At 44.6% G+C, this 27,847-nt stretch overlaps 1 protein-coding gene across 1 annotated transcript; it reads left to right on the top strand.

Annotated features, from left to right (window-relative positions):
- Window positions 1-3,890: 3,890 nt before the first annotated feature.
- Window positions 3,891-26,694, top strand: LOC147616786 (uncharacterized). The gene is made up of 8 exons (XM_086777847.1): window positions 3,891-4,074; window positions 4,548-5,968; window positions 6,069-6,155; window positions 6,464-6,529; window positions 6,637-6,702; window positions 6,839-7,177; window positions 7,291-7,423; window positions 26,389-26,694. The coding sequence occupies exons 2-7, from the start codon at window positions 4,580-4,582 to the stop codon at window positions 7,417-7,419; spliced, it is 2,076 nt and encodes a 691-aa protein (XP_086633973.1). The 5' UTR covers window positions 3,891-4,074; window positions 4,548-4,579; the 3' UTR covers window positions 7,420-7,423; window positions 26,389-26,694.
- The last annotated feature ends 1,153 nt before the right edge of the window (window positions 26,695-27,847 follow it).

The raw sequence follows: 27,847 nt of genomic DNA, 5'->3' as shown, positions 1-27,847 counted from the left end.
GCCTTTTCTTTTGCATGTCCTTCCACCATTGTATTCACCTTGTCATACAAACCTTTAAGCATTTGATTGCATTTTGCAAATGACAATAATATATTCATGATTGAAATTTAGGCTATGCAATGAAATAATAACTAAAATAAGCATTCCATTGCCTTGCGTATGATGACTAAACATTACAACTAAGGTTCACCTTAAAAGAACATGTGTAACCTTAATGCTCATTCAATATGCAAAATCTCACTATGTTGTGCACCTTCGAAGAGTTTGCAAACGGTAAGCACTGCAAGATTCGCAAGGTTGAAGGACATTCAAACTTTGTAGAATAGAATCTGATAATATGACCTGGCAAATGAAAATCTCCACTTGAGATGCCTCCGCTTCATGTATGGCTAGAGACCCACACATCAAAACTACAAGACTCAATCTGATGCGGATTGGGCTCAATGGACTGAAGCGTTGAAGTTTTGGATTAACACATCAAACTGAGAGTCTAGAGCAATGCCGAAGTTGAAGAGAATCAAGTGACCGGGTACCCATCCCAGAACCAAGTGACTAAATACTCGAAAAGCATTATCTTTAGTGGTCTCATTAATTATCTTTTGAAGTAAAGCACACATATTTGCAATCTTGCTATAACTGTTCCCATCTCTCGGGTATCTTTGATTATGTTAATGATGAATTGATCATGCACATGATGAGATGCTTGGGGGCTTCTTTTAACAAATATATAAGTATGTCATGTGCCTTCAACATTTTTTGGGCTACATTTTTAAAAATGTACTTATATAAAGGTTTTTTTAAAATGTACTTATATAAAGGTTTTTTAATGGATTATGAAGAAAAAAAGAGATATAAGTTTGTATTAAAAAAGTGTCTTATGAATACTCAAACTTCATAGATAAGGGATTTCCCTTCAATGCACTTGATATACGGGTTTCCTATAGAGCGAAACTCCCAAGATAGGATATGAGTTTTGATGTGAATTTGTACTTAAAAATCAATTTGGAAACCCCTTAGGCAATATATTTTTTGTGAATCCTTCATTTCTTACACAAGCAGTATTAATGTGGTATTACCCACAATACCAACTACCAGCATGGTACAAATGGTATCTCAAGCATCCCCGATCAACCACATAGAGTGAAATTTTTAATAGATATGTAGAACTAATAACACTAGCCCACCAATATTAATGTAGTATATAGCCACAATATCAACTACCAACATGGTACAATGGTATCTCAAGCGTCCTCGATCAACCATAGAGTGAAAATTCTAATAGATATGTATGTGAAAGTCTTCAGTGTAATTTTTAAAGGAAACATACATATTTCCTTGTGAGGTTTTACTTAACTCGTTGTTGGGTGTTCAAAAACCACCCTTATTCTCGTAAATTTACACTATTTTTAGTAATTTTAAAAATCCTTTAGCTCCAAAGTTAAACCATATAAATTGAATATCCATCTACCTGAGGGATAAGGTGAGGCATCCCTTTTGCAAACATTGCCTGGTATGGTCAAAAATCTAGTTTTGCTAATACCAAGGCAGTGCACTCTTTATTCCTTTGTTGGAGAAGAGGTGCAATTGGGTTTGGTAATGTAACTATGTACACCGTTGTTCCTACATTAATACTAAGTGGTACTCATTCCTACAGTACATTGGTATCTATCAGTGCCAAGTGGTACTTATGAAAAGACTACCAATGATAGTGACACAGACTTGGAAAAGTCTATTGAACACCCATAGAACAAATTCTATTAAACACCCATTGAACACTCCTACAAGGTAAGGATGAGTTGTAACGCACTTGTAACAGTCTAGAGCAAAATTACCAAGATGTTATAAACATTTGCAGTATGGGATGCATGTGTTGCCCATCCTAAGTGCTCTTTCTAAGTGTTGCAATAACACAAGGGACTCAGAGGCTCAAAGAAAACACTAGAGACTTGGAAGTGACAAATGAATTGATTGGCTTTGTAGCAGATTATGTAATTTAGGGATTATGTTTGTGTTTGGAAGAAAGCGTATGATGACTGTGATATTGTACTCCTTGAAATTTCTTAAATTTTTTTGTGAGGGGTGCTTGAGAGTTTGTCTCGTCAAGGATGACGATTCCTAAAAGGGAAAAGAATGTTATGACCCTTACAAGTTATCGCTAGCAATGGGACACGCCCATAGTGCTTGGGACCCAATGGCGACAGGGGTGCCAGTGGGGAAATAGGGGGTGTGTGAGTATGGTGTGTGGCTAACAAGGTACACATTAGATACCTAGGGCCACTTGTATATATAATGGTTGGGTGGTAAAGTATGCCATGCTAGGGAAGCTCTTCATCTTCTTCTTCTTGCTCATGCGAGCTAAGTTAGAATTAGAGTTTCCCAAGAAGGAGACCTTACACCATCAACAAGGCAAGCTAGTCCTAACACTCATTAGTGGCATCTTGATAGGAAAACATGATTGACACCAATGGTAACATCAAATGTGTAGTCTTGTTATTAGCTTTATGTCAAGGCATCCCATTCCATCAACAACTTCCTTTGCCATAGCTCGTTGTTGCCACCAACAATCACACCTCATTACACATTATCTCTTATCATTGACAGGTGTATGGTTTAATACCTTTAAAAATCCTATTCTAAAGTTTTGTTAAGGGTCTATTTGCATGCTATGGGGGCATTACGTCATATGGAGAAAAGTGAAAGAAGAAACTTTGTTGGTGTCTCGACTTCACCTAGGCATCTTATCGCCCACTCACTAAAACACAAGGACCATCTACGTGCAATACCATATTAGTGAGTTGTACATGCTTGATGCTATTGAAAAATTCATAGCATGGTTTCCTTAATTTAAAAAAATTAGCTTTTATAATTTGAATTTGTGGAAGATAGAGGAGATATCAATATATAAGTGGTGTTATAAAGTTCAATGTATTTAATTTCTAAACAGATTCTGCCATAATAAGAAGCAAACCTAAAACAGAGACTATGTAACATCACAACATGGAACTCATTACTCAAAGGGAAGGCACATTCCTAAATATATTTTTTTTTCTTGGGAGGAAATATGCCACCTCTAGCTCACATTAACATTGGTTCCTGTAGTACCGAACACATTCCCTTCTCATTATAACAATCCTCCTTCACAATGTTGTTTGATAATCTTTTTTTTTTGGGTACTGAAAGATTTAATGTTTGAGCCTCAAGTTCTCAAATGTTTCTTAAATCTCCCAAATTAAAACATTAATGTTTGTTGTTGTTATTATATTTATAGAGTTAGCATATATGGTGGGCTTCATAGTAACTTGTTTGGCCGTAAAGTACTTGCAAAAATTATAAAATGCCAATCAAAATTACACTAAAATTAAAAAAAAAACTTGCTATATTTTATCGAACTCGAAGAGCAAGGGTGCCCGTCCTCGACTAGAAAAGGCACGATGCATTTAAGAAGTGGGGAGCATGGCATCGAGACGACATGGAAGTTGGGCGAGCATTCCGAGGTATTTTTTATGGCTGAGATTTTAAAGGCCTGAGTTTACACGAGCGTGCCCGAGTTCAACACAAAGCCCGCCCGAATTCAACCCCATGCCAAGTTTCGAACCCGTGCCCCATGTAACTGCGCGAATACTCTACCGCCGCGCTACACACGTTTCATAGATTCATTACACACGTTTCATAGGTTCATGGGCACACGACTTGCTTATAACCCCGAGTTCGAACCCGTGCCCCATGTAACTGCGCGAATACTCTACCGCTGCGCTACACACGTTTCATAGGTTCATTACACACGTTTCATAGGTTCATGGGCACACGACTTGCTTATAACCCCGAGTTCACACTTCTTAAATGCACCGTGCCTTTTATACCTCTTTTACCAAAGTCAAAATTTGGCCGCACCGCGAATCGCACCGGCGGCCAGTATCGGCACCGGCGACGTCTCTGTCTCTCTCTTCTTCGTCTTCTTCTGTTCTGCATCGCGCCGCTCCTCGACTTCTCGCAGTGTAAGGAGATATTTTGCCAACGTTTTCCTTGCAACCCATTCCTGCAATTCCAGCAGCCATAAGACTCCTCTCCTCCCAGGTCTGTTAGCCTTCACCATCAAAGTCTGCGCCTACAGAAGCTCTCCGCTCTCTCCACGCGCATTCCGTCCGCTTCTCAATTAAGGTCTGATTATTCACGAAACTACAGCACAACCTGCGCAGTAAGTTAGGGTAACAGTGCCAGACCCCGCAAATGTGGCGGTGAAAGACACCGGCTGGAAGTGAGCATGGGCAAATTCATTAGCAGATCTCTCTCTCTCTGTGCATTGCTTCACAATCTGGTCCAGGATAAACTCTTGCTCTATTACACTCAAATCCCTAGCTCTGCCACAGTCTGTACTTACACTCAAACCCAAATAAACCTTACTCTGTCTGTCTCTTTAACTTAAACCCGAACTTGAGCATGTAATCAGCAGGCCCTTTGTTTTTAACTTCGCACTAATCCTTAACATGTTCTCCAATTAACGTCAATTTCAACACAGTTTCTCTAACTTTAACCCTTTGTTGGGCCAGATCATTTAACTTGGCTGGAGCAACAGTTTACGATGCAAGGCAGTGATGGTGGCCGCGGACCCGATAATCCTTCTTACGGAGATACTGCGCCATCAAAATTGAATATGGTTGTCAACGATGGAACCCTGAATGCCATCGTCAATGAATCAGTGCGCTCTCGAGACGCTCCCCTTCACCACCCCACTTTTCATGAAGATGAAATGCTGTCTTGGCTGCATTACCCTGTCGATGACTCCTTGGACAGGGGTTATTGCTCGAATTTGTTTGGAGATTTGCCCGATCCCAATGTTCAGATAGTCAAGCACTCTTTCAATCAGCTTGGCCTCAAGTCTCAGTATGCCCCTTTTACCACTGCTGGATCCATGTCCAGCGGTATTCTGTCTCAAAACCCCGGGGTTTCAGCAATGAATAGTCGTGCCGCCTTATCCAAGCACACTAGAGAAGCAGAGGAATCTTGTGGCAGCGGTCCAGCTGAAGCAAGATGTAAGGTAGCAGGTGCAGATGCTGCTGTGGCTGTTGGCAGAGACCAAGCCGCAGACTTTACCTCTCATTTGGGGGTGGCGCTCTTGAGTAGATTGGACTCTGAGGGAGAGGTTTTAAATAAAAAGAGAGCCTTACTGCAGGCTTCTCTTCCCCTAGTTAACCTTTCATATGGAGGTTCTTCCCCCAATATGACTTTGAGGTCCTCGGATATGGGAAGTGAAATGAGCCATAACCCTAGCCAGGGTTCTTCCCGGCATCATATTTCATTGACAAGTCATGTCACTGTGCCATTTCCAGCTTTGAAGTCTTTGGATACAGCCACTGTCTTCACGCCGTCAGTGCCGGCAGGGAAGTATGGTGCAACCAACTTCTCACTCTTCTCCGGGCCTGTTGTAGACACAAAGGCCAGTTTGCACGTAGTTGGGGAGAGTAGCGGTCCAACAAATGTAGAGCGAGTGAGACAGCAGTGTGGGCAGCTTGGGACATTCCAAGAACCAGGAGCCACCCAAATTGCACATTTGCAATTGGGTGCTACCCAAAGCAGCGGAATGCAGGCACAATGGCTGCCACCACGACCCCCACCCCCACCCCTACCCTTACCCTTACCTCCACCCTCCTATAGCTCTTCTGTTGAACTAGAAAAGAGTGTTGGAATACAGGTGAGAGAGCTGCCTCCCCCACCACGTCCACCCAGCTCTGTCGCTGAAACAAGGAAAGGAATGAGCCTCTGCAAAGACACTATCATCAACTCAAGATTGTCTAATAGTGCTATCATTTTATCTCAGAAAGGGTTAGAGACTTTAGAGATAGCTGATCAAACTGTGACATCTCCTTCTCGATGCTCTGGGAGTAGCACTGAGAGGAGTGGCAAAGAAACACACATGACATCCAAAAGGAGGAAACTGAGCGTTGGAGATGATTTTGAATACCAAAGCGAGGTAATCCCGGATTTAGCTCTTGTCTATGTTCTAAGGATAGTGGATGTATAGCTTCTCCTTGGCCTCTGAGTTTTTTGGAACTACAAATTGGTGTATGCAGGATGTTGAGGAAATGGGAAACAACCAAAAGTCACCCTTAAATGCCAAGAGGATGAGAACTGCAGAGATGCACAACCAATCTGAAAAAGTATGCTTTGACACTTTAAGTAACACATTTGTTTATTGCACTCGATGGTATCTTATCTTACAGCTTATTTTTGACACTCGATGATATCGTATCTTATTGCACTCGATGATATCTTATCTTACAGCTTATTTTTGACACCATATTTGGGTCTTAGAAGAGAGTCCGCACCTTTGCATGATGCATGCCTTATGTGTGTTTTTTTTTAATTTCAGAGACGGAGGGTCAAAATAAATGACAAGTTGAAGACTTTGCAAGAGCTCACACCTTTGCATGATGCACGCCTTATGTGTGTTTTTTTTTAATTTCAGAGACGGAGGGTCAAAATAAATGACAAGTTGAAGACTTTGCAAGAGCTCATTCCTAGCGCGAATAAGGTGAGGCTCTTGGATCCCTGTAAGATCTTGAATGACAACTTAGGGGTATTGTGCATATCTGGAAACTCAGAGCATTGAGACCTTGTGTCTGATGCTGTGTTGTGCAGCCTGACAAAGCTTCCTTGCTTGATGCAGTCATTGAGTATGTGAAACTTCTTCAATCACAGTTGCAGGTTTGCTCGTTGACCATGACATCCATGTGAAGTATTTGGAGTTCCTTCAGTTTATATATCATTACAAGGTGCTTCAATGTACATCGATTTTATCATTATGCCACTCTGAAATGCAGTCTTGGGTGCATGTGAGCAGGTCATGTCCATGAGAACTGGAATAGGTCTCCCTTCATGGATGATTCCCACTATGAGTATGCCGCATTTGCAGATGACGCCATTGCCTCAAATAAGGTTAGGTATGGATAAGGGCATGGGAGCAGGAGTAGACTTGGGTATGAGGATGGGGATGGGCTTGATGGATGTCAACACGGCTGCTGTCGGTACTAGTTGTACGATAATGCCAATGCCACAATTTTCTGGCCAACCGTCTCTTGGACATTCCCCATATGCAGCAGGTTTACAGCCACGTGATCAGTTGCAAAATCCTGGCATTATGAATCCTTACAATATTTATCTAGCACCCTCCCAAGTTCAGGTATGTTTAACTTGTTGAGTAGTTGCTTAAGGGTACACAGTGCCAGGCTTGAGTCTCATTCTGTTCTAGGCCTTACAAGGTAACACTTATACATGTGCCCCTGTGATTTGCAGCCTGCTTCGATGAACCTGAACATGAACCAAAACGTTGTGACCTATAATGCATACATGCAGCAGCAGCAGCAGGTACAACTGCAGCAGTTGCATCAATGGCAGGGGAATATTGGAAGGAAATCATCCTGATAAGGTCTTGCTGAAACTCTATTATTTTATTGAGCCAAAGCCAAACTACTGCTAAATGGAGAACACTAACCACAATGTGAGAGCTAGAGTGACTTTTTTTGATCTGTTGCACTTGCAAACACTTACAGTATGGTATTTGGCATTCTTATGTAGCAGTCTTACTTTGAAGGCATGCTTCTCTCGTCCAAAACAATGACAAATTTTCAGTCACATATGGAGGATCCAGTACTAAACCCAATCACCTTGTTATGCCTTGTAGAGATAGCAATAGATTGACATGTTATGCACCTAACACTAACCCTTGGGTAGGGGAGCCCTGGGATTAGGAAAAGCAGGCAGATTCAGGTGGCTAAGGTTCAGATTCAATAAATCCAACGTTATTGGCCATTTATGAGGACTTGACCGCTATTTATAGGAGCAATAATCACTATATAAGTGAGTCTTGGGTTATTATTGATTCATTATGGTCTGGACCTAAACCAAGAGGCTTACTCCTACCATGGACATGGTGGATCACGGGTAGTCTTGCTGAGGGCCCTGTGGTGGGCGGCATTGGTGGTATGGGACGCCAAGGCTGACTGACATGGACCTGTCGGAGTGGAACCTTAGCCCCTAGCTTGGGGGAGGTTTGCGGACGCGAACCGATCGTTGGGTGGTGAGCTTGCTTGCACCCTTCCTTGTTTGTACTAATCTTGTTTATGCCTATGTATTAGGTGATCCTTCAGGAAGAGTCCCTTTTAGTTGGTATAAAAGCTAACCTAATTGTAGAGGCGAGGAAAAAGCAAGGTTTGTGTGTTGTTTATGTTTTTTTCAAGGTTTCCTGATCCAGGTATCTCTATCACCATATATGTGTTTGGATCATCTGCTAAGAAGTGGATGATTTTTTAGGTTTTGCAGTTCATGTGGATTCCGAGAGAAGGGCATGGGTGCATAGAGTCCCAGAAATCCCTGTTTTGCGAAGAAAACCCTAGTTCTCTCTCTGGTAAGTCAGTGTTGTAGTAGGTTTGTGCCTGTTTTTTTGAGTGTGTGTGCATGATCGTCTTGCATGGGCTGCAGTAAGGAAAAATATGCGCAGCCAGGTGCGCATAGAAGGGGCGGCCATGTACAGATTACCAAGAGGCCAGACAACGCGGCATGCACACTGTTGTTGCACGCAAAATTGAGTGCAGTCAGTAGTTTGTGCATAGATAGGCAGCCAAGTAACAGATGCGCAGAGGGGCTGCAGCATGTACAAACTGACGACCAGTGGCTCTGAGACAGGCCGTAAGGGCCATGGAGCAAGTGTGTGCAGAAAAGCAGCCAGGCGGCCAGAAGGATAGAGAAGGAGATGGCGGGATGTACGACCTGTTTTTTTAGAGAAAAGCTGGTGCTATTTTTATTTTAAAAAAGCATCTGCAATTTTTTATAAAATGCAAGGGAGGGGCATTTTTTAATGCACAGCTAAAAAGAAGACCTAGTTACTAAAAAAAAAGCACTCAGGTGTTTTTCTCCCATAAAAGGGGAGGCCCTAGATCACTTGTCCTCAGTGCATGAAGAAATCGATTGAAGGCAGCCCATTGCAAGGATTCTTCACCTGTCGTGCTTGGAGCACAAGTGGGTCACGCATGCATATCTCTAGTTTTTCGCGTCAAAAGCGTTTGTTTTTTCCTCCCACTTTTGTGAATTTCAAAATCAGACACATAAGTGTCTTGCGATAGCACACACTTCCTTTCTTTCTCTCTCTCTTTACCATGGCGGCACAGCTCCGATTCATTGATGACGTTTCCCACCATGAGGAAGATCATCCTCAGGGGTCACGGAACACATGGAGGTGCAAGAGGAGGTAGAAGTGGTAGAGAAAACTTACTTGGAGGAGCCGATGGCAAAACTCCGAGCTGAGTTACAGGAAGATATTCAGCTTTTGAGGGATCAAGTAGTTTTACTTCAATGGCGGGTAGTGATTGGTGGAGCTGTTCTTGTGCAAGGTTGCACCCGAGGCTTTTGCGGGTGAAAGGAAGGAGAGGACCAAGGAGGTGGTTGACTCTTGGCTCAATCGCTGGAACATACACTCCCATTTCAGAACCCCTGAAGATTCAGATAGTTAGGGTTCTCTGTGAGGGCAAAAGGACGAAAGAACCTGATGTGTGAGAGATCGGAGCAAATCAACACAGCATGAAATGGATGAATGAATATGTGTATTATGGTGAATGTAATCCAGTTCAAGAGGGCCTTTGTGTGAGGTGACCCTAAGGAAGTAGATCAGCGATGAAGCAAGGACGAAGTCAGAGCAAGAGGCTCGGTTAGTGATGAGGAAGGCTCACATCTCAAGGACTGCAGTGGCACTCTGTGAGATGTAGAGGGCTGCGAACGTAGGGGTGGTCCTGAATGGATGCTGAGCAGAGCCTGCAAAACGCAACAGTGTGTGAGGACTGGGTGCTGCGCTGACCTGGGCGCTGATGTGTGCTGCGCAGGGGGCAGAGCGCCGTGTGGAGATGGTGAAGCAGGGGCAGGCGGCGAACTGCAGAACTGCTGGATGCTGTGAGAGCAGGTTGCCGCGTTGCTGATGAAGCTCGATGATGATATGCGTTGTGCCAGGCTGCTGCAGTGGTGTGCTGCGCAGGGGGTAGAGGGCCGATGATGTGTGGATCCTTGATGTGTGTATGCTGTGGGGCAGAATCGCAGCTGCTTGATGATCGATGATGTGTGAAGCAGGGCTGCTGCCAATCTGGGTTGATGAAGATGATTGATTGCGTTGGTTGTAGTTTTTGATGAGCTCAGCACTTGGTACAAGCCAACTCATGTAACCTTGGATATGATTGATGATATGCTTTGACGCACAGGCCTATGGACAGCCAGCTATGAATGCATCATCTGCTAACGGAAGCAGAGTTACACAAGCTGGAAATGAAAACGCTTGGTCGGGCAGGTTGCGGAACAGTGTAAGGCAACCAGGCATGGTTCGGAATGCAAGAAGTATGGCTGATCTTACTGTGTAAATCAGCCACAAATCAGTGACTTTAGTGGCACCGTATTGGCTCCGGTGAGCCCGAAATCACATGGAATTGGAAGCACTAATATGACTATTACATGTTTGGTGGTTGCATTGGCTACGGCTAATCGTTGTTTGGAGAATGCATCAGATGGATGTTAAGAATGCATTCTTGAATGGGGAGTTGACAAAGGAAATCTATATGACACAACCACGAGGATATGAAGACCCGAGATATTCACACGGAGTATGCCGATTGCGGAAAGTAATTTATGGGCTGAAGCAAGCACCTAGGGCATAGCATGGTCATATTGCATCGTATTTGCAGCAGTTGGCATGTCCAGCCGATCCCTCATTGTTTTCCTTGGTGTGGAGGAGTGACAAGGTGCTTATCATTCTTTGTCAATGACTTGGTTGTCACATGGAGTAACGAGAAAATGGTTGCTCAGGTAAAAGCACAACTACGACAGGAGTTCGAGATGAAAGACCTAGGAGAGCTACGGTTTTTTCTAGGCATTGAAGTTGAACAATGAAAGAGAACTGAAGTTCACAAATACAGAATGCACAACAGGTGAAGGAAGATCATATACACCAAAAGGTGGTTCCAAAGCTAGAGTAGGCAGCACATGGCACACCGTAGGTGCAGCCAATATCCCAGAATATGTGGAAAAATGAGATGATACATCATACAACTGCGGACAAAGCCCATGACCTAGAGAGCCCAGTCGGCCAGCATAAAGCAGGCCGACTGGGGCATAATGTGGAATATGCCAGAAAAGTTGCCAAAAAATGTGGAAAAATCCAGAAAAATATGGGAAAAATTCCCAGGCTGGGGGAGTTCCTCCAAAGGTGTAGGAACAGCGGGGAAGCTCCCAAAACAATGGAGATAACCCGCAACACCTCCTCTTCAACTCCACTGAAGAGGACCGATACCCGCGCGTGGAAGTAAGTGATCCAAAGTTGGTCTGGAAAGCGCCTTGGTGAAGATATCTGCCACATTGTCCCTAGTAGGACAATACTCCAGTGTTCACTGTTAAGGTACCGAGCGCCAAGTAGTCACGAATCATACGATAATGAACAACAATGTGCTTGGACTTCAAATGGAAGAGCCATGGCACTCTGACTATCGGAGTAGACAACAGTAAGCATCAGAGAAGTACATGTAGATGATCAAGCAGCTGATGAAGCCATAGAAGCGCTTTGACTGTTTCAAAGTAAGTCCGATACTCCACTTCTGTTGAAGAACCGGCAACTATAGGCTGCTTCTATGTTTGCCAAGAAATAAGTCTAGTACCAAGTAAGTAATAATAGCCCATCGTAGACCTCTGGGTATCTGGATTACCTACCAAGTCAAAATCTAAATATCCAACCAAATCAGGACTAGGGCCATATGAAATCCCATGTGTCAAGGTGTCCTATATGTATCTGAGAACATGAACAGCAGCCTACCAATGAGAAGTATGTGGTTTTGAAAGAAACTTATTGAGGATAATAATGCCGTAAGCAAGATCAAACCTAGTAATGGTGAGATGAATAAGCGAGCCAACAAGCTCTCTATACTGAGTAGGATCATGATAGGGTGGAGAGTCATCGTTTTTACTCAACTTCTGATTTGGGTCCATAAGGCAAGATAATGAGCGACAGTCCTTCATACCAAACCTCTCCAAAATCTGAGAAGCGTATTTTTGTTGAGAGAGAAATATCCCTGTGGGCACTACCAGATCTCCATGCCAAGAAAGTAGTGAAGTAGACCAAGATTGGTCATCTCAAAGGTATGACTCAGAAGATCCATAATCATAGCAGTTCCATCGGAGTCGGATCCAGTGAGAATAAGATCATTGACATACAAAATGATAATCACAATGTGATCCTCCTCTATCAAAACATAAAGGTTACTGTCCGCAAGAGTTCTTTCAAAGGAATGAGAGAGAAAGAAAGCATCAATCTTTTGGTGCCACGCTCGGGGAGCCTGTTCAAGGCCATAAAGAGCTTTCCGCAGAAGATAAACATGGTCCTTGAAGCCATCGCGGATGAAGCCAGGGGGTTGTTCAACATCTATTTCCTCCTCAAGGTCCCCGTTGAGAACGACAGACTTGACATCCATTTGAAAGATGGGCCAAGAGAAGTGAGCAGCAATGGCAAGAACAATGCGAATAGTGGTATACCTAGCGGTTGGAACAAAAGTGTCCGAGAAGTCCTCGCCTTCCTTTTGGGCATAGCCCTTAGCCACCAAGCGGGCTTTATATTTGTCGAGTGAACCATCGGCAAGAAACTTCACGTTATAAGTCCATTTGATGCCAATAACCTTCCTATGAGAAGGGCGGGGAACAAGTTTCCATGTGTGATTTCTATTAATGGCATCCATTTCCGCCTCCTCTGGTGTAGAAGGCTCCGCATGATGTCACTGCAAAATTAACTGTAAGCATGCCAACACTATGGGGTTGTAATCTGGCAGATCTGCTCAATCCAGAAGGAGCAATCCCAGACTGATAAATGGTTGGAGAAGGGACTTGAGAATCCCACAATGTAGAGTGAAGCCACCGTGGAGGGAAAGAGGTACTCGGCAAAGGCGGAGGAGAGGTAAGAACTAATGGTGAGGGTGGAACCAAGGAAGGAGTTGATGAAGCTGCTGGTGATTCCGAGGATCTGAAAGTCTCTGGGGTTTCATCAAAGTGCATGTCCCGAGATTTTATAACTTTCTCTTTGTTGGGATCCCACAGCAGGAAGCCTTTGGAGTGTTCGCTGTAGCCGACAAAGATCATTTTGGTGGATTTGGAGTCAAACTTCGTCTGATGAGTCGAGAACATGAACATCAGCATCACATCCAAAGACATGGAAATGAGAAAGTGATGGCTTTCTCCCAAAATATGCCTCCTCTGGAGTCTTCCCATTGACCGCCTTTGTGGGGGAACGGTTGATGATGTACACAACAGTGTTAATTGCTTCAGCCCAAAACTTTTGAGGAAGCTGAGAATGAGAAAGAAGAGATCCAACCATCTGAAACCACAGTCATGTTCTTCCATTCTACTACCCCGTTCTGTTGAGTGAGGGGAGTAGAAAACTGTCTCTGTATGCCGTGGGAAGTACAAAAGTCAGTGAATGCTCAAGAAGTAAACTCACCACCATTGTTGGAGCCCACTTTGATGACTTTGAGGCTAGTATCAGCCTCCACCATAGCAACCCCAAGTTTGAACTTTGTAAATGTCTATTCTTTGAACTTTGTAAATGTCTAAGATTTCTAGGAAAAGAAAAAGACCAAGACCTTCTTGGAAAAATCATCCACCAATAAGAAAAAATATATGGCTCCTCCAGGTGTGACTATAGTCATAGGTCCGCTCAAATCCATATGGACAAGCTGAAGAGCGGTGGAAGCCCTGAAAGAGGCCTCCTGTGGAAATGAATCCCAATGTTGCTTGCCTTGAAGACAAGCTGAGCAGATGCCTGACATCCGAGGTAGTTGAGGCAAGCCTTCCACCATTTGGCGGGAGACAAGAAGCTCTAGTGAAGAGAAGGGAAGATGCCCATAACGGGCATGCCAAAGAGTAGTATCCTCCTCTGTGAGAAGAGCCTGATGAGAGGCTAGAAGTTGGAACAGATGAGAGTAATCAGGATTGGTTTCCTCCTGAAAACTGGTGATCTTGTAAAGACCACCCTCTTGTATGCCCCGAGCAATAATCCTATGAGAATCTCTGTGAATGATCTCCAAAACTTGATCATCGAAGTAAAAGCCACAACCTTTCTAGGCTATCTTAGAGACAAAGAGTAAGTTTTTGGATAACTTTGGAACATAAAGGACATTCTCCAAGTATTGGGGTCTCCTCGAGGAAGTATCTAGAGGAATATTATCCATAATTGGTGTATCAACAGATTGATTGTTAGCAAGTTGGACTTGCATAGAGACAGAGTGTGTCCTCCAAGATATCCTTGTTGTGAGTCATGTGAGAAGTAGCCCCGCAATCCACAATCCAATCCTCAAGAGAGGTAGGAGTCTGTGCCTCAGTGGATGAAGTGCACTCTCTTCGACTAGAACAAAGGCCACATCTTTGTCTGTGGATTTGGATTCTTTGTCGTCGGAGTCCTTTTGTTTTGACTTTTTCTCCTCCTAGCAATTGGGCCGAAGATGACCAGCCTTGCCACAGTAGTGCCGCGGTTTTTACTACCTCCTTTGGGTTGCCACTTGGGCTTCCCTTTGGCTGAAAAAGCTGACTCAGTAGGAGAAGAGTTAGAGATCTTCATGAGATCTAGCCTGTCTTGAAGCATGCCAATCACCGCATCCACTGGGGGAAGAACAAGGCGAAAGGCAATGGTATCTTTAAAGGATTGATAAGATGGAGGAAGTTTGCCTAGTAACTCAATGACAAAGTCATCATCGGGGATTTGGACTCCCAAGATGGCTTGTTGTTGATGGATCTTCTTGAGTTCTTGCACTTTGGCCATGACATCATCCGTTTCGGTAATCTTCAGCTCATTGAGTTGGGCTTTTAAATGAAGCTTGCGGCTGTAAGTATTCCTCTGAAAACAGGTTGTAAGTGCATCCCATAATTCCTTAGAGGTTTGGGCAGCTATATCCATATCGGAAAATTATGAGAGATATGGCTGGTTCAAGTTGTAGGAGATGATTGTGCGTGCCCGAAGATCCATGCTGGTCTAGGAATTCACAGTTTGTGAGTTAGCTGCGGGGTTGGGCTTTGGAGTAGAAGCATCGACGAACCGCCAAAGATCAAGACCCATCAGAAGGTTAAAAATGGCATCCTTCCACTGGGGATAATTGGAGCCATTAAATTTGGAGTCCAACTACTAGGGAGTGGTGAAGGTATTTGCAGCCATCTTATGGAAAACTGCTCCTCTGAAGTGTCAAAAAATGCAGCCTGCAAGGTTTAAGAAGTAGGAAAGAGAGTGAGGATTCTTAAGGGTGGGAGAGAGTGTGGGATAGAAAAGGTAGAGGGTGCTGTCCAAGCAGAGAGCAGATGCTTCTGAGGAGGAAAAACAGCCTGTGCAGGCTATTTGGGCAGTAACGCAGTCTCCTGTAGAAGAAAACGCAGCCTTTGCAGGCTGTCCGGACAGAAACGCAGCCCTCTGAAGCTGAAAACGCAACCTGGGCAGAAGCACACCCTCTGGAGAAGAAAATGCAGCCTGTCGGTAAAAAAACGCAGCATGTAGAGGCTTTTACAGCCCACCTCCTCTGGAAAAAAAAAGATGTAGCTGCTGTCTAGCAAATCCTCAGTCTTGAACCTGCTCAGATACTTTGACAAAGTGCCAAACAATGAAAGAGAACTGAAGTTCACAACAAATACAGGATGCACAGGAACTGAAGGAAGGTCATATACACCAAAAGGTGGTTACAAAGCTGGAGTAGGAAGCACGAGGCACACCGTAGGTGTAGCCAATATCCCAGAATATGTGGAAAAATGAGATGATACAACTGAGGGCAAAGCCCATGCTTATATAGCACCTAGAGAGCCCAGTTGGCCAACATAAAGCAGGCCGACTGGGGCAAAATGTGGAATATGCCAGAAAAGGTGCCAAAAAATGTGGAAAAATCCCAAAAAAATATGGGAAAATTTCTGCGGCTGGGGGAGGTCCTCCAGAGGTGCAGGAATAGCGGGGAAGCACCCAAAACAGTGGAGATGACCCCTCCAACAGAGGTCATCAAGGAAGATGATGATGTATGGATGTTATATACAATATGCTTTAGACATGTTGGGCAAGTATGGGATGACAGCTTGTAAGCCTTTTTTAAGACCGTTAGATCAAACCACACGTATGACAACTGATATGGGTGATGCTATTGAGGACCTGAATATGTATCGGAGAATGGTGGGCAGCCTGATTTACCTTACCATTACTCATCCTGATCTTAGCTATGCAGTCGGTGCGGTTAGCCAGTATATGCAGACACCCTGGAAGGGACATCTTGATACTGTCAGGAGGATCACGCGGTATGTTAAGCATACTTTAGCTTATGGATTGCACTACATAGCTGATGTAAAACTAGATCTTTATGCATACATGGATGCCGATTGGGCAGGAGTGTAGATAACAGGAGATCAACGTCAGGTTATGTATTCAGCCTGGGGAGAAGTGCAGTTTCATGGGCAGCAGTTGCGGCATGTGAGGCCATTTAGATGTGTAGCCTGCTGGCGTAGATTGGGTATGACGTGGTTGACCCGGTATAGAGGTCCACTATCATTCATTTTGTACACAATGCACTACCAAAATGCAAGGGCAATCATGAATCTTATGCAATGGGAGCTGAAACTCCAAGAGGATGGAAGAAACAAAGGTGTTTCCCCGACAACAGCGCCAAAAATGTTATGGGCTACCACACCTCCAAGAGGGAACTCAACACATTCTAAGTGGAGACATTGATCTCCAACATGTGTCTACAAAGGAGTAGGTTGTAGACATATTTACAAAGGAGTAGGTTGTAGACATTGATCTCCAACATGTGTCTACAAAGGAGTAGGTTGTAGACATATTTACAAAGGCATTGTCCTAGGAGAAGCTAGAGTACTTCCGCCAAAGTATGGGAGTACATTTCTTGAGTGATGCAAGCTCAAGCACTCATCTTCCTCGTGACTTGAGCTTGGGGGGTAGTGTTGAGATATCAAGCGACTCTCGCCTTTATCCACTAGTCACACATAGGCAGGTCACAGTGCACGATGAATAAGCGGGACATGTAACCCGCGTAGTTAGCACTCATATTTTAGCCATATTTTGTACCACAGATAAAAAAGCCTCAAAAAAGAGTAATGGATAACACATAGATTCATTGCTCACCAACAGTTTGCTCTCTTTCACGTTTGTTGTCCTATGTGTGTGTGTGCATGATACCTGCCAATCCCTTGACAATGGATTACTCATAAAAATATGCCTCAATGTTTTGTCCGCACTGGCTGGCCTTCCACCTGGTTGCTGCTGACTAGCGGCTAGGATCACCCATGGGTTGCCGACTGCTGGCTGAGAGCCCTTGATGGCTGCCGCGACGATAGGATCCCTAGACTTAGTAGGAGTCCATATGCCAAATCCAACTTCTTAATGAAAATAATCTTACCTGATGATAATGCTAATTCTAATGCGGATGTTGATGCTGCTATTGCTGATGGTACTGATTTGTTGCTGATGTTACTAATGCTAATGAAGATGATGATGCTACTGATGATGCTCTAAATGATGACTTAGTCAACTTACTCAGGGATTCTACCGTTCATGCTGAGGATTAGCCATGGCACGGTCCTGTCCTGCTAAACTTGATGGCGGGGTGGACACACTGTCATCCTTCCTCCTTGGACTTCTAGCTTTGACCTGCTACCTTTGACTCTGACTTTGAACACCTTCCACTTCTGATCTCCGCTTCCAAGTCTTGTTGAAGAACTGAGCATATGTTCCACTGTTGTCCCCATGCCTGCTATCCCTTACCCTTAACACAACGGTGGATCACCCGCCGAAATTGATCATGCCTATTGCTAGGCCTTTGGAATTGATCTGAGAGCTTAATGATGTATTGGTTTTGCGTACATACCCTTAGGGAATGCTTGCTCTAGCCTTGCCTGTTTTGGCAGACCACGCCATCTGCTACCCTGCTACATTCTTCTGCTGGATCTGTGCACTCCCTTGGGACTTATGCTTAGTGGTTGAGCTTGAATGCTCTAATACCAATGTTTCATGCATGGAAGCTTTACTGCTTAATCCATAGCCCTAAGCTTGATTAAGAACAAGTTCCTGATTTATACATGACTAAGACAGAGGAGAGAAAAAGATGGTACTGGTTTGATGATGATGTTACTGATTTGATGCTGATGTTAGTGATGCTAATGAAGATGATGATGCTCTAAATGTTGACTTGGTCAAGGATTCTACTGTTCATGATGAGGATTAGCCATGGCACAGGCGTGCATGTGACGAGTCAACATCATTACCAAGTAGTGCTAGAAGTGGGGGCAACCTTCACTTGACACTACCAATCCAATAGTCAAGCTTCTTGACGAGGCCATAGGGAAACCCATGAGGCTTTTACAAAATCTCAGAATCAAGACCTTTGGCCTAAGTTTCTGCCACTCTTTAGTGGTGATGGACTTTTCTTAGCAGCAGAATTTCTATTGTATCCTTGGCAGACCCTTCATGAGAGAAACCAGAATGGTTCATGACTGGGACACATCTACATTCGAAAGAGGAACACAACCGTGAAGGTAAACCTACGTACATAGAAAACTCATCCCATGAGTGGTGGACCATTTGCTGAAGCCTCGATACAACCACAAAGAACTAAACATGTGCCTCATATGTCACAAAACGCTGGACGAGGAATGTGAGAGTTCAGAGTTTGCCTTGCTTCCAAAGCAAGAAGACTCTGAGAATCGGATGCACATCTCGCAACCATGGACATCCTCCCAACTAGAACTAGCACAAGATATGCCACAACGGATGGCAAGGAAATTGCTTCGATATATATGTTGAGTGATGCAACAATGCAACGCACACTAGAATTTAGAGGCAATATCCACACGACCAGAAGGTGGTAGCTTGGGGCCAAAAATGATCAAAAAGAGGACTTATATCTCTTCCAGGGAGAAAATAAAGACCATTAGCTTTGCTACGTGGAGGCCATAGACTCCCATGTAGAGTTTTGCCATCAATGGCACGAGCTCAATAAAAAAAATTTCTGGAAAAAAGATCTTTCTATCAATTAATAGAAAATAGGTAAATACAACCACAAAGGGCTAGATACAAACTCACCTCCATGAGCAGGGTGAGGATCAAGAAATCAAGAGGTGGAGAAACATGCTCCTCTCCTTTGGTTGGCTGCTCTATGAGGAGAAGGATATCTCATATAGGGGGAGGGGGAGGGAATAACCACATAGGTGGTCTATAGTGCCAAGTGGGCACACCACCTCTATCTGTGAGAAGAGGGCCAGGTCGCCAGAGCCTCAAGAAGGCTTCCCGCCGCTTCCGCATGCGGTCAGAGCCAACCTGCAACTTCCCCCACTGGTCACGGAGGGTATGAATGATATCAAGCCAAATGCTCCTGATGGACTCTGCAGGTGGAGTGTGGGTGCCTTCGATGGCTTCGCTGCATCTAGCTCGCCACATGTGCCAAGCTGCAATGCTACTATAGATCTCCCATCATTGGCATGAACCTGGAGATGATCAGTAGATGAGGCTAGGACTGATCTTGCCGAAATGCGAAGGTTGAGACCTGAAGGGCTAGCCCCCCCACCTTCCTCTTCGTAGGCCATGACAAGCTCAGCTTCGTGGCCCAAGCGACAGCCCCATGAAATGATGCAGGTCGAGGTCCTGTCCATCGTGAAAATGTGGAGAAATCGCTGCCAAACCTGCTGAGCCTTCGGGCAATCCCAAAGACAATGTCACTGAGACTCCTGAGGGTGGCCACACCTCGGACAAGCAGCTGGTCGACCGCCAATGACCAACCATGTGCCGGCCGCCAAACTCCTGTGTGCTAGCAGCCAAAGAAAGAGGGTGATCTTTCGAGGCCAAAAACTGTCTTAGAGCCTCTTCCAAAAATCTGGGAGAAAACACTATGAGAGGCCCTGTGATTGCCAGTGTGTTGCCAAGGTACCCTCGTCCTCGGGCATCTGAATCCTGCAGGCTAGCCGCGTGGTGTATGTGAAGGATGGGGTAACCAGTGTCTCCTCCCGGTCAACATGATCAAGCCAAGTCCACTCTCCCAAGTCCCACTGGAGGCACGTGAGGGGCTTGCTCTCCCAAATCCATAACTGCCAAACGTACATCATTACAACATGCAAGTGGATTACATCTGACACGTGTGGGGCTTGCACAAGACAATGACGTGACCCTAGACCTAGATGGTGCTTGACGACATGTCCCTACCCTAGACAAGGGCTCACAAAATGCATAGTGCCCATCCCGAAAGGTTTTCCAAAGTGTACTGATTAGCCATAGTGTGCCTGTGGCACCTTAGTTGACCAGAATGAGGATAACTAAGCATTATGTCTAACACTACGTCCAAGTGGATCAGTGGAGACTCTTATCCAAGATAAGCAGGGGGGGGGGATAGAAGTAATGAAACATGTTTTATGCATGGTGTTTCAAATGCCAACACGTTTCAAAAACCTTGTATTTTTTTAATGATCAAAACACGTCACTATAAGCTAGCGACCCAGGATAACCGGAGAGTTTTTATTAAAAAAAACGTATTGCACAGTTTTCAAAAATGTAATCCTGTTTTTTTGTCCTGTATTTTGCACCCCAGATCAGCCTCGTGCCTTGTGCACCTTGCTATTGAGGTGGTAATTTCAAATTTTCCTGATTTTGAAGCAAATTTCAGATTTTGAAATTTAGGGGTTTTTCAACAGGCTGCCCCAAATCTGCCTTTCTTAGCAAAATACCTCGTTCTAGGGATGCCATGTGGAAGCACATAAGTTCTGTGAGCAAATATGCATTTATTATATAAGTAACATTTATTACTCCACAGCAACATGAAATTTGTGGGATTTTTATGAAAAGTTTGAGAAATGCATTTCATGAAATGCTTGGCTACTATGGAGGGGGGGGATGTAGCATTTGACATGTGTCATCCTAAGACCAGCATCATCTGTCATGCCTGCTTGAGACCATTAGAACTATGGTTTAGCAGAGTGATGGCCATTGTGAGCCCCATTCTATAAAGGAACAGTGGCCTTGAGAAAGTGTGAGGTTAAGCATGCAGATGGGTAGTGTAGGTGCACGCATAGGAAGGGTTTCCAAGCTGTTGAGGCACATGGCCCATGAGTGGCACGCTCGGAAGACGAGGAGAGTGGCCCTATGGGAGATGTTGCAAAGTGCTGGCCACGATGAACCCTATTCTATAAAGGGACAAAACCCCATTCTATAAAGGGACAGAAGTCGTGAGCAAGGGTTTCATGTGCATCCCGCACTTGGATGCCACGTAGACATATCTGAACAAGAAGGTGCAGGACCTGGAGTGGAATATTGGTCCCATGTGAGTCCAGTCCGAGACAAGTCAGCCAGGGTTCCACTCCATGCGTCCGAGGACATGTGTGCATTGTCTTGCACATGAAGCAGTGTTAGTCCGTGCTATGAGTCACTTATGCTAGTAGGAGACCCAATGTGATTGTCACCTACACTCTCCACCTCCATGTGCAACTGGCAGGTTGGCTTGCATATATGATAATTGAGGCATGTCTACCTGTTGATGCACAGCTGATATCAGTATGAAAAACAATATCACATGGCATTATTTCTGGAAGTATTAATCTTCTTCGTGGAAATTCTGCATCTTAGCTTGTTCCTCTGCTCAAAGTCTTACAATGGAAAACTCCCACTTGCAAGAGAAGTGTTCTACGTCACATGGCAAAGTGCTGCAAAAGGTGATCATGGTTGTTGCCGCTCTTTTTCTTCGGAGTATGGAGACTTGTTGGAAAAAAAATGGCATTCTTCAGTGGGCCGCATAATTGGATCCACTTAAACTTTGAACGCACATCATGCTTGATAATGTTAAAGATATGAACAAAAAACAAGGTCATTCCTGTGAATCCACGTACTTCTGCATATACTTGAGTCTCATCCCTGTATTGACTCTGATATAGCCATGTACAATGGAGATGATGAAATGATTCTCAAGAGACCAAAATATGGTCATGGTCTAGGCACCTGTTCAGCAATTCAAAAGCATGAAAAGTTAGTATACACATGCGGTATGCAGTGTGCATGTGTGCACATGCTTTTTTTTTGGGTGGGGTGTGTGTGTGTGCGCGCGCACGCGCGCGACATGACTCATCTAAGCAATGCCAGAGTAAGCAGTCTTGATAAATGAGCATGTATGCAAAGTAGACACCCAGATGTGGTTGGCTGCCAAGCATATTTGGGGAATACGTGTTCGCAAGTGTGGTTGCGCTTGCTTACAAGCTCTTATGTAGGTCTCCCAATATTTTGGGTTTGTGTGTGCGCGTGCGTGTGTGAGAGAGAGAGTTGCCCGAAAGATGTATTGCTCCAACATCTTGTAGAAGATGTTCACATCTACGTGAGACAGTGTCACGTGCATCCCGCACTTGGATGCCACGTAGACATATCTGTACAGAAGGTGCAGGACCTGGGATGGTAAACTGGTCCCATGTGAGCCCAGTCCGGGACGAGCCAGCCAGGGATCCACCTCAGTCGTCCGAGGTCAGGTGTGCATTGTCCTGCACAGGAGTCCAAGGTCAGGTGTGCACTGTCCTGCACATGAAACAGTGCCAGTCCGCGCTGTGAGTCTCCCTCTATAATGATGTCAGTGATTCTGTGTATCTGGTATGGTACCGGATGCCAGATCACAGTTAGTTAGGGTTTGCTTTTAGAACAAGGCGCCAGCCCATAGGGCTACCCCAAGTCTTAGTGTGGGCATGGGGATGGTGTGAAACCACCCCCATGAGGGCCAGGAAGGCCCTGGCTGAACCCACCAGCCAAGGAGGGGCTGTAGGACAGCCCTAAGGGCAGGCTAGGGGAAGCCTACAGGCTGTATAGCCTAGTTATGGCTGTAAGGGCATGTATGGGGCAGCCCATACATGCTGCCCAGTCCCCAAACAGTCTACAAACTGTGCCCAGCCCTTTATTGAATCATGCACCTGATGCACCAGCCAGCCAGGAAGAGATGCGCAGCATTTATAGTATTTTATTCAGCATTAATACTGAATATTCAGTTGTGGGCAGCATTAAAGACAGCCGACTGGTCATCTTGAAGAGATGCGCAGCATTTATAGTATTTTATTCAGCATTAATACTGAATATTCAGTCGTGGGCAGCATTAAAGACAGCCGACTGCAGTGTAGTTGGTCGACTGGTCATCTTGGAGTAGTATAAATAGATGAGCCACAATCCCATTGTTTTATCTCATATTTCACCAAGAGCCAAGGCAAACAAGGGCCAGACAAGCCAAGGAGATGCTAAAGCAAAGGACTGCAGGTCAAGGGCAGAGATTTCTCAGCCAAGAAAGGTCAAGATTTCTGTATTTTCTTTCAGATTTTGTAACACGCGGAAGCTCTGGGTAGTCTTCTTTCAGCCCTAAACACTCTTGGAATCCATCTGATGCAAACGCAGATATAGAGAGAGAGTAGAGAGAGAGAGATGTGCTGGAAAATTCAGTATATTGCTTGTTTTATCTCATATTTCACCAAGAGCCAAGGCAAACAAGGGCCAGACAAGCCAAGGAGTTGCTAAAGCAAAGGGGTGAAGGATTGCAGGTCAAGGGCAGAGATTTCTCAGCCAAGAAAGGTCAAGATTTCTGTATTTTCTTTCAGATTTTGTAACACGCGGAAGCTCTGGGTAGTCTTCTTTCAGCCCTAAACACTCTTGGAATCCATCTGATGCAAACACAGATATAGAGAGAGAGTAGAGAGAGAGAGATGTGCTGGAAAATTCAGTATATTGCTATAGTACAAAAAGGTTCTTGTCTGCAGCCCTAGGCTGCCTTCTTGAAAAGGTGGAATACACCAAAACAATCCCCTATGGGACCCCTAATGACTCAAACCCCTAGAGGGAAAGAATACCTAGAACAATGAGCAAGTGGGCCTATTTATAGCCCTTGGAATACATGGGGAACTGGCCGACTGCTGGTCGGCCAGTCATAAATGCCTTAAATGCTATTTAATTCATCCGACTGGTCCTCCTCCTTGTGCCTGCTGCTGCCCCTACTTTCTCCTGCAGCCGACACCACCTGTCCTGCAGCCGACACACTTCTGGCATTGCTGATGTCAGCGGACAGTCCTTTCTGGCAGCTAGCCGATTGCATCCATGATCCCAATTGTCCTGCTCCAAGTCCACCACAGATGCTACACCTGAGGTTCCTAAATTCTGGTTCTTCCTATCTTTTACTGGTTCATACTCTTTATCTGGTTGCCTCTTCTGGATGTAGCCCTGGAAATGTCCATGGCATCTATGATGCACATGACATCCCCCTCTGCTAAACTTGATGACGGGATTCCAACCTGCTCTTGGATGACTGTCATCATCCCAATCTGTTCTCGAAGTCCCTCTGTCATCCATCCATCCCTGGTAAACCCTTTTCTCTGAAAACCCGGCCTGTTCTCCAAACCACTCTGTCTCTGACGAAGATCTATGCATCTGTTTCCATCAAGTCCACAATCCATTCCTGCCCTGACTCTAAACACCGTCTTGGACTTCATTCCTCAGAAATGAGTCTGGCACTCTCACATCACCCTTGGAGGATAAACCTCCCTTGGGACCGTTGCCTGAGAAGCTATCTGGCTCACGGAACTGCCATCCCCTTTGGCACTGTGGAACACCACCAACCAACCTCCTGGGATTTCTTCCCGATCTCTGTTCCTTGCCTTGGGCTTTGAATCCGTGTACTTTCCTGTACCTTGGACCTGTACACCATCATCTGGGACTGATTCAGTGTTTAGCTTTGCTAAGCCTGCTGCTCTGATACCAATGTAACACGCGGAAGCTCTGGGTAGTCTTCTTTCAGCCCTAAACACTCTTGGAATCCATCTGATGCAAACACAGATATAGAGAGAGAGTAGAGAGAGAGAGATGTGCTGGAAAATTCAGTATATTGCTATAGCACAAAAAGGTTCTTGTCTGCAGCCCTAGGCTACCTTCTTGAAAAGGTGGAATACACCAAAACAATCCCCTATGGGACCCCTAATGACTCAAACCCCTAGAGGGAAAGAATACCTAGAACAATGAGCAAGTGGGCCTATTTATAGCCCTTGGAATACATGGGGAACTGGCTGACTGCTGGTCGGCCAGTCATAAATGCCTTAAATGCTATTTAATTCATCCGACTGGTCCTCCTCCTTGCGCCTGCTGCTGCCCCTACTTTCTGGTTCAGCCGACACCACCTGTCCTGCAGCCGACGCACTTCTGGCACTGCTGATGTCAGCCAACAGTCCTTTTTGGCAGCCGGCCGACTGCATCTATGATCCCAATTGTCCTGCTCCAAGTCCACCACAGATGCTACACCTGAGGTTCCTAAATTCTGGTTCTTCCTATCTTTTACTGTTCATACTCTTTATCTGGCTGCCTCTTCTGGATGTAGCCCTGGAAATGTCCATGGCATCTATGATGCACATGACAGATTTTCATCATTCTAATAAAGCAAATACACCATCCGTGGTGGGGGCCCTACAGAGGGTAATTTAGACCCAATATTGTGTCCTCTCCCTCTCTCTCTCTCCATTTTCTGCACATCTTCATTTAGTTTTGTGCGTTAATTCTGTCGCGAAAAGAGTGCTGATTCCTGAGCATTGAAGTTACCGATCTCCCCCAAAGCTTCCGCATGTTACAGACAGTCTATCATCTTCTATGGTCTTGCCCCCATTCCTGTGCTCTTCTAGTCAGATTGTCAGAATACCTTTGTCTGACATTTGTGGGCAAATCTTTTGGCAAATTCTTTTGGCTATTTGGCAGTGTTTCCCCTGGTTTGCCATAATTTGATACTTTCATTGCATGATTTTGGGCCCTATATCATGCAAGAAATCAACCACACAAGATATTCCCTGTTTTTTTTCTTCAGGAGATCCCTTCTTTTATCTCTTCGAGATTTTTTTGACCTCGGAGATCTTCCCTTGTACGAGCTCCAGTGTTCTTTGATTGCTTTTGAACTTTAGCTGTCTCGTAGTTGGACAGCTGGTTTTGTAACTTCCCTTATGTTTCCTGTATTGCAATTGTGGGTTTTCCCCTCTCCACTTGGAAGTTTCCCACTAGTAATATACCATATTACAAAAAAAATGTGTGTGTGTGTGTGTGTGTGTGAGAGAGAGAGAGAGAGAGAGAGAGAGAGAAAGAAAGAAAGATATATTAACGTCTCCTAAAGGCCGAAATGGCCCATGAGACCAAAACAAGGTACAACTGATGATGATGATGTCTCATCATAACAACTCTGAAAGAAAGAAAGAAATAGTAACATCCTAAGAGAGCTAAGAGCTGAAAGCTGAACCGCTGAATCGTCGCGGTAAACTCCTCTGCTGAGAGAGAGAGAGAGAGAGAGAGAGAGAGAGAGTAAGCAGAGTATGCTCTTACAGGTCATTGAGGTCAATTGTGGAGGATTTTTTCATGTAATATATTTCTGGTGACAACCGCCCTTGTCTATGCCAGCCAGATTGTACACTTTCTTCGTGTAAGACCATCCGTGCTGAATTCTTTCATTTGAAAATTAGGGGATTAGAGAAGTTGGAACTTGCAAGCTATGTAGAAAAAGCAGAGAAGCAATCACCTACCATTTTATATTTAATTAACAATGATGCTGATGTTTTCACAGAAATGAGATGTTACCCATAAAGCAGTTCAATTCATTTTTGTCCATATTGACATGATTAACAACTGGACAAGCAGGCCTTCTTAGTCAATAACAATGTTTGCACCTTTAGAGAGGAAGGTCTTCTGAGTCAATAACAATGTTTGCACCTTCAGAGAAGAGGCAATGGTTGTTTGCTTTGCCATGCAGTGTCAGCGTGAAGTCTGTGCAAGTTTACACAGGCACACACATTGTCACAACAGATCAGTGAGAGACGTTTCATTCTGGGAAACTTTATATCGTGAGCTTCTGATCGACGCACCTGCATTCTTTGTATTCTATGCCATGCAATCTACCATATGCAAGATTGTTTGGTTTTGTATTGTTACCGTTGATCAACGAACGAAGTCCTTTGTTTGAATCGATTGGGCAGACCTGCTCCTCCTCTGACATGCTCGAGGAAATCTTTTCTCCACTCTTTTCAGAGCGTGATCCCACACTGTTTCGTGGTTGAAGGGTGCCGGAAAACGTTAAAAATCAATGAAGAAAAAAAACAAGGCCATGGAAAAGCTGCGCACCTTTCAGACCGGATGAAGACTTTGACACGTGAGTTTTTCGCAAACCCTTTGATTTTGGAGATGGAGCTTGCTCCCATTGGCAACAAGTTTTCGGGTGATTAGAACTTGCTGCCATTGACACGTGAGTTTTTCATTTGGGCAGTCGGGAATGGCCAATCACACATTACAATCCCACTTGCCTTCACCGATGACGTTCTAGTGTCGCATGGGAGCATGCTCTAAATGGGCTCTCTGGTTCTAGTCATGGTTCTTTCTTGGCATGGAATTAGGGGTGCAAGACTCCTTTTTGGGTACAAGGCTTGGATCTTGATGCTTATACATGGAGTCATTAGAGTGCAAGAGGGTTGTCACGTACATGCCCCAAGCGAGATGCTTACAGACAATGTCAGGGATGAAATTTGAAGGCTTACCCTAACCTTCAATAGTGGCCTTCTTTTGCAACCCTTAGAAGGTATGAAGTCTCCGAAGGCTTCAAATTTGAGCCTTGATATTAGTCATGACTCTTTGATGCATGGAGGTTGTGAGGGCAAGTGTAGATTGACTGGAGCAATTTAGGTGGCCCAATAGGTGCCCTAAAGCGCCCATTACATGCACCAATGGATGGGACACATGTGGGACAATATGAACATGTTAAGTGATACTTATGATAATATTTTTGGGTTTGAAAAT

The sequence above is a fragment of the Cibotium barometz genome, chromosome 38 (assembly GCF_041138505.1).
Source record: "Cibotium barometz isolate CiBa-2024 chromosome 38, ASM4113850v1, whole genome shotgun sequence".
Classification (NCBI taxonomy): Eukaryota; Viridiplantae; Streptophyta; class Polypodiopsida; order Cyatheales; family Cibotiaceae; genus Cibotium; species Cibotium barometz.
Note: the sequence above shows the minus strand (reverse complement) of the source record. Positions and strands in the feature narration are given on the sequence as shown.